The sequence below is a fragment of the Leptonychotes weddellii genome, chromosome 7 (assembly GCF_054177405.1).
Source record: "Leptonychotes weddellii isolate Sample4059 chromosome 7, ASM5417740v2, whole genome shotgun sequence".
Classification (NCBI taxonomy): domain Eukaryota; kingdom Metazoa; phylum Chordata; class Mammalia; order Carnivora; family Phocidae; genus Leptonychotes; species Leptonychotes weddellii.
In genome coordinates, this window is record NC_138375.1 from 41,432,193 (window position 1) to 41,440,188 (window position 7,996).

Consider the following 7,996-nt stretch of genomic DNA (forward strand, 5'->3'; position numbering starts at 1 on the left):
CCTCAGTTTGTTTTTCAGAGTCCATCTTCTCTCATGGTTCGTCCACCCCTCCGATTTCCCCCGCTTCATTCCTCCCCTCCCGCTACCTTCTTCTTCTTCTTTTTTTTTCTTAACATATCTTGCATTATTTGTCTCAGAGGTACAGATCTGAGACTCAACAGTCCGAGGCAGTTAACTCTTTACAGACATGCGGCCTCCACCTCACACAGAGGGCCATGTTGACAGTGTCACGGGCCTTTGGTGAGAACTTTCCCTCTTGTTCCTTTCCTTGATCACAATGTTTGGCTAATTTTTAAGGCCTTGAGCCTCTAAACATAGTTCAGGGCCAACCCCTGATTTCTCAACAGTAGTCAGGGAGCCCTTCCCCACTGTTCATGGAAGAGAAAAAAGGGAAAGAAGGGGGTAGAAAAGGGGAAGAAGGAGGGAAAGGTGAAAGGAAGGGAAGAAGACATCTTTTTAGTAACTTCCATGTTCAGAGTGCTTTATATACATTATTAAGCCTGTAATGTGTTGTGCTTGCAGTTCTACAGATGAAGAAATAGGGGTTCAGAGAAGCTAAGGAGCTTGTCCTAGGAAGGTCACACAAGCTAGGAGCTGGAGAAACAGGAATTAGACTTCCAATGCAGGAACAGATCATTGTAAGCACCTACTATGTGTCTCCTCCAGCAGCGGCCACAGTGCATAGACAAATAAGATGCAGCCCTATCCTTAGGTTTTCCTGAGGTAGTCGTTGAGGCCATCCATAATAGGTAATCTTTTGCTTGTGTGTTGTCGAGTCCCTTTCCCTTTTGACATGTCACACAAGCAAGGCACACAGCAGGTGTCACAGGGACAGTGGGAAGACACCCTGGAGGCGTTCCTTCCACAAAGACATACTGAGCACCACTGTATGCTAGGCATTGCTCAACACTGGGGACACAGTTGGGAACAAAACAGACATAGCTTCTATTCTCAGGAAACTACAAGTGTGATGGGAAGACAGAAAAACAACAACAACAACAACAAATATTTACATGTTCACTGAGGATTTGAACAAAAATACTGGGGCTGTCAAGTCCTGATCAGGGAATGAGGGTTGGGGCAGGTCACAGGGGTTCCCCTGAGAAACTGATGTCTAGGTGACTTGAAATGTGGAAAGAATTAACCAGGGGGAAAGAGTTGCCTACAAAGGATGCACGTGTGTCAGAGACCCAAAAATTATAACCTTTGCCCAGAAACGGGAAGAAGTCCAGGGTGACCAGAGCACAGGAAGACTGCGGGAAGAACATGAGAGCTGGGGACTCAGAGAGGGACTTCAGACAACTTTTCCAATGAGTAGAATCTGAATGGTCATATAGTAGCAAAAATACATAACCTAAGACACAGTCCAGACTGAAGTCTCAGATCCTCAATGCCTCTCCTCTACCTGGGGGAAAAAGACCAGAACTGAGTCCTTAGCTGATATTAAAGATAACCAGCGTCTTTATTATTGCCCACTTTGCTCCCTGTAGAAAATAACTGTATGTATGACATGAGCTGTGGTTAAGCCATAGCAGCTGAGGCTTTGTGCATTTCCCTAGAATTATCAAGCAGCTGAGAGACTTGGTAATGCAGGGGTGCATCCTCCACAGCAGGCAGTCACTCTGGCTCTTAGCATACATGCTAGTAGGAGGTCATCACTGAGGTTTGAGCTTTTATTATGGTGTTCTAGGATGGGCAGAGGCTGGGGAGACTTTTCTCGGAAAAGCAAGTGGCTGAGAAGTTAGGATATAATCACAGTTAGAGAAATGAGTCTCTGAAGAGGCAACTTGGGGGACTTTGAGGTTGGACTTTACACTCACACTTTTCTCCCTGAACATCAGCTTCAAACACACCTGAAAGGATGAACTTTAAGAATGGCTGGTATGTCAAGGATGGACAAGGGAGAACTGCATTTCCCAGAGGCAAGGGGAGGAATAATATGAGCTTATGAGAGCTTAGCTACAGGGGGTATAGTTAGGAGGTCATCCACTTTGACATTAAGGGACTGATAACTCTAACCTTAAGTCAGTCAGTCATAAGTCCTCAGTTTCTCTGAAAAGTGAAGGATATAAACTAGATCAGTGTATTTCAACCTTGCTTGCATATTAGAATCACCTAAAGAGTTTTCAAAAATCCAGATGTCCAGGCCACACACCACACTTAGTAAGTCAACATCTTGGAGGGTATGTCTCAGGCATCAGTATTTTTTCCCCAAAACTCCCCAGATAACTCCAATGTGCAGTCAAATTTGGGAACTAATGATCTAGTCATTTTTAGCATTGCTTTCCACTCCCAAGTTTTGACTCTATTCATCTCTTTTCCTGAGATCCCATAATGTAGTAGAAAGGAAGCCAGTAAGCAGGTAGCACTCATTTTAGATGGGAAGATGGAGTCATTGACCACAGAGAAGCCCTCAGCTTCCTGGAAAACCACTCCCAAGTGGTATGGATTTGGAGGGTTTTAGCTACAGGCCTGGTTAAGTTATCTCAGACTTTGGTAGGCACCAATATTGACTATACCGCCAATCTTCTCCTTTAAGATGAATTCCTCAATACCACCAATTTCAATGGAATATTACTGGACTATATGAGACCTTTTGAAAAACAAAGCCCAAGATGATCTGTGTGAGCTTTAAACTTTATTTTTTAATTAAAGGGATGTAGCAGAAAAAAATCATAGAAGATAAACATTCCAGGCTAATCCATAGAAGGTTCCATACTTCCCTCACACACAAGTGAGAACAAGTAACCATTAATTCCTTGGGTATTCTTTTCACATTTCCCCCATAAAGCATCATAGTAGTATTTATTTGGCCTTGACTTAGAAGAATGCAATCAAGGTCACACTTCTTCTTGAGTGGAGGACAATCAAAATAAATCAAAGAACAGAATAAAGAAAGAAAGAAAGAACAGAAGTTTAAGAAGGCAGAACCAGTATGGGTAGAGCAACCTTTGGAGCAAATTTGTCTGAATCAGGAATTTTAAAAAGAACAAACACTTAAAAATATTGTCAGAATTGCCAGAATTAAGAGGAGACTCTCAGCATAATATAGTAGAAACAAAAATTAGGTCAAACTGCTGTTTATGTCTGTTTGGCCACCAGAGATTGACTGACTTCTCTGATGGCTAGAATCATGGCAATATGCAGAGGAGAAAGCTCATAAACTTTTTGAGAAGGGTCCTAGGTGGTTGACTTTTTTTTAGACAAATTTAAGAATATCTATTAAACATCTAACTATATAGTGGACACTATGGGAGACTGCTGCGGACTGGGAAGAAATGAACCTTGCCCTCCTCCAGACATAGCAGAAGCAGAACCATTACAAAAGCATGTATAATGTAGGAGTACTAGACTGGGCGGGGGAGGGGGCCAAATACTTGCTGGTACAGTGTAGGATGGCTTCAAGAAGGAGGTGAGAACAGAATGAGCCTTGAAGGATCGGTAGGATTGGTCTCAGAAAACTCGCAACTTACAGATAATTCTTCTTTATGTTGATTCCCAAGAAACCAACCCCCACAAAAATTCTATGGTATCTCTTAATGGGAGGTTAGAAGTGACAGGAAGAGAGGAGGGTTTGGATTTCATGTCATGAAGCTTCTTTCTCCAAAGGAACTCAGAACAGAACCCTTACTCTTATCTAATAAGATATGGTTCTAATTCCAGGTTGTGGTTTTGAACAGTCCACTTCACCCATCTGATCCCAGGGTGATACTGGAGTCCTTTTCATATCCAGAATTCCAATATTCTGGAAATCACAAGTAGAGCTGATTTGATGTGTCAGTCTGGAAGTCAGGTTATACATACTGGTGGGAAACAGCTGACATGCAGATAATAATCTTTGGAATGTATTCTCATTTTCTTTAGCCCATGCTTCTTTCCAATTACATTTTGACTATTATTCAAATAAGTCCTACATTCCCATAACACATGCTACTAGAGGTAGGATAGGATTTTTCCTGAAGTAAATCAGGAGTAGTTTTAAATTTTAACTCAACAACACACTCCTTTAAAAAAAAAATTTCAAATAATTTTTCATGCAGTAGCACTGTTCTTGCTAATAGAAGTCTGCAGGTGTATAGATAATCACATTTTACAAACATGGACATTTAAAAGTCTAGAGAGGTAAGGAGACATGCACAAGGTCATACAACTAGTTGATGTCAGAACCAAAACTAAAATCCCAAGTTTCCCAAACGCCTTTCCACAACTTTTCTACTTGGTCATGTTGCTACATTTATTATCATTAATACTACCATGGAAATATTCCATCTTTAGAAATCACAGAATATAAGAGCTAGAAAGGATCTTAGTGACCACCCAGTCCAACACACCTCATTGCACAGAGAGCACAAGAGGTCCAGAAAGGAGATTAGACTTGTCCAGAGCCACACAGCAGTTTTGTGTGTTTGTAGGAGGCCAAGGTTAGCATTCCAGATAAGGAAAAAAGTTGGATGGGGAGGAGGGATGGGGTGAGATTTTAAGGCCAGCATTGACTCATTCTCCTTGCCAATCACTGCCAAGGACCTGGGGAAGAACCCCCGGTCCTCCTGAAAAGGGTTTCTGTTTGATCCCACAGCAATCCATCAATGAAGCCATACGGACATCGACGCTCCCACGTAACAGTGGGGCAGGAACCAGCGGTGGCGGTAGTGGAGAAAATGGCCGTGTAGTAAGCCACGACTTCCCCAAGTCCATGCAGTCGATTCCCTGCATGAGCCACAGTTCAGGGATGCCCTTGGGAGCCACGGGATTGTAACTGGAGCAGATGGAGACCCCTTGGGGAGCATACTCAAGCTCCCCCAGTTCCATCCCAAACCCTTCAGTGCCAAAAACAATAAAATGAAACGCAACCGCCACCAACCACCATGACCACAAGGAAGATGATTCAACAGAATTTCCTGAAGAATTGAAAAATCATTTTGCCATCCCTTTTCCTTTTTTGATGTTCTTTCACACTTTTCCGTTTGCTAAGTGAGGATGATAAACAACAATGCACCGCAATAAGGGGAGAATAACCCTGTCTAATAGAGTCTGTGTCTCTGAAATGGAGTCACAGGAACATTAATGAGGAAACTGTACTGTTTTCTTTTATTCGGTTGTTAATATGTCTTAGTGTGTGCGATATTTTTTTTCCTACTAACATCCATGGTTTGCAGGTTCTGTTAGGCCCCTTCCTTCTCCTGGCTTCTTACTCCCAACTCCCTACCCATGTCTCTTCAGTTTTCAGATTGGAGATTAAAGATTCGTTCTACCATACAAGCAAGCAAAAGGGAAAAAGCAACCTTCAAACTAGTTCACCATTGGAGCTCTCTAAGTTACCCTCCATTCCTCAGCCCCAAGCCATGGATGAGGATGGATGTTGTTGAAGAAGTGGACTGCCTTCCCCAGGAAGGGCACTTCCTAGGCACTGATATAGCTGAGGACATGTGCAAAAAGCAATTCAGACCAAGGGTGGTGGAGAGGGCAAAGGCAGGTGTGCAGTCAGAGGAGGACTCAAGAAGTTATTGCTGGAGGCTCATAGAAAGCTTCCTTTAATGTGTAACAGCCATCCCATAGGCTTAGGTGGAATGGTATGTGTCTTCACAGAGTCAACCTCAGCCTGAGAATTATGTCTTTCTGCTATGCTCAAGCCCAAAGGCACTCTGGTGGCTGAATTGTCCTCCTGAACCAAGTACAGCCTTGGGAATAGTTGACAGCCAGGGAGATATTGCCCATGATTCTCATTTTTCATTTGCTTGACATCTGAGCAGGAACCCCACTGTGGAGTAGACTCTCTCTTCAGAGCCTCTGATATGGGGGAAAATGCTATGCAAACTAAGTGCAAAATAAAGGATGGAAGAATTTTGGAAGAGGAAGCATCATGGAAGCCCACAAGCAAGAGAACCTTTCATGGTGTGCCCTGCCCTAGGATTAAGAGACCAAATATGAAGCTTAGGGTTTTGCTGACCTGGAGAACTTGGATTTTTATGTCCATTTAAAAGTGTTGTTTTAGCATGTGGCCAGGTAACATTCTGTCACTTTAGAAAGTAAAATGCCCAAGGATGAATAACTTTAAGGAAGATAGGGAGATGAATTAAGTTGATAATGACATTGGGGGACCTTAAGATCACTGACCCCAACTTCCAAGAAGAATGACCTTCCCCCTGGCTAAGACAGAATGAGGATGTATTATTCCAATGTCCAGACTCAATATGCCCATGATTGTAACTATAAAGCTGAACTAAAGCAAGACTGGAGAAGTGCCAGGGTTCATGGAGAGAAGCCCAGGCTGACTGCAACTTTAGTTGGGAGCAGGGTTTCTGGCACATAGCTTTCTTGGAGATCCCAGCTCTCATTCTTGGTGGCAGTTGGCTTCCAGCTGTCCAGCAGCCACTCTCCTAGGTGCATGATTCAGTGCGTGCCATGTGTCTTTAGCTTTTATTGGTGACCATGTTCTAGCTTGTTTCCTTACCCCCTACTTCTATCTAGTCTTCTCTGCTAGGGGTTATCATTAGCAACTGACAAACTAAAGGTTTGGGAGCCTACCAACAAGTAAGTGCAGAATGACTGGCTTCATCAGTGGATTATCTCTGGACACCCACCATCTCTATGTGTCTCCCATTCTCCTAATATCAACCATAGCAAAGAACCATCCCCAAATCAAACTCTTCACTCTTTCAACTCAAGTGCTGTCCAGTCTCTCACGCGTCAGTGTGGGCATGGTACGTGAAGTAGGACCATCAAGATGGATTTATACTTTTCACCAGCTGATGTCCTCCCCATCCCCTGCCCTCCCACCAGATATTTTTTCATCCCTTAGCCTACCACTGCAGAATCTGATATGACCCACCATTAGAGAGTGCATTTCAGAGGAGTTGGAAATAATCCTATTACCATCAACATGCTTCAAAGACCTTTTGCCTTTGGTAGGATGCCTCTCCAGCCACTGAGCTCACCAGTAACATGATCTGAGAGGGAGAGATCATCTAAGCTAACAATGAGGGTCTATGTTGTATGGGGGTCCAAGACTCCAGAGGAGGAAGCTTTTTGTCAATGGAGGGGTGACGGGGAAAACAATAGCAAGAAAAAAGTTAACTTGTATTATGTATTTTTACTACACTTTTCTTAAAAATAGAGCAATGGGAAAACTCTGAAAGAGATTGACATTTTTCTCAACAGGAATCCATACTTAACAGTTCTGGCTTTCATTAAATTTTGCTCTTTGGTACCTGGGCCTTTTATTTAACATCTATATTTGTTTTAATTCTCTTAGCAGATGTGTGAGAGGATTTCTGCTTGATCAAACACTAAATATTTTGGTTCCTGTTTTTCTTTCAAGTAGCCAGGGGTTTTTTTTCTTTTGGTATTTGCATAAAATGAAAATATCACCGAGAATTAAATCACTGTGGATCCATTACCTACTTTTCATATTTGTCCATTCCATTTTTGTGCCATTTCTGAAGCCAGAGCTCTAGAGGTTACGTTACTTTCTTATTGCTGAACCTAAGACTAGTACATTTTTAATGGTAACCACCATTCCTTATTCACAAACAGCTCTCAAACAAGTCATTTCAGCTGAACTAGTTCACTCTGAGTTACGCATTCAAATAGGATAACCAAAAAAAAAAAAAAAAAGACCAAGTGATAATGGTTTCCAAGAGCCACTGTTCCAACTACATTGGGGGCAGGGTTTGACATACAATGGTCACAGTACTAGAGAACTGGATGGCTCATGGGGTAGGTCTTCCAGACACCCCCAAACTGGAGTCTAGGTATATCTGTGATGTGCAGAGTTAAACCAAAACCAATTTAGACCATGCTTAAAAACAGGCAGTCTTGGTCCCAGACCACATTACCCTCTCATTCTTGCCTGAAAGTTTTTCTTTCACTCCAGCAAGATGGGCTTTCTATAAAGGATCTGACATTTGTTGACATTTAGATACTGATAATTAAGAAAAGCTTCAAATGTTTTCTTTTCCAAGGAATTTTGCATATTAACAAGGGTGAGAGGTCTAAA

At 42.4% G+C, this 7,996-nt stretch overlaps 1 protein-coding gene across 2 annotated transcripts in view; it reads left to right on the forward strand.

The window, feature by feature from the left end:
* GRIA1 (glutamate ionotropic receptor AMPA type subunit 1) overlaps window positions 1-7,396 on the forward strand; it is a 297,774-nt gene extending 290,378 nt beyond the window's left edge. For both annotated transcript variants that reach the window (XM_081826209.1, XM_081826208.1), the window contains exon 16: window positions 4,556-7,396. In XM_081826209.1, coding sequence (XP_081682335.1) covers window positions 4,556-4,756 — 201 coding nt within the window. In that variant the 3' untranslated portion in view covers window positions 4,757-7,396. The remainder of the gene's footprint in view (window positions 1-4,555) is intronic.
* Window positions 7,397-7,996: the final 600 nt, after the last annotated feature.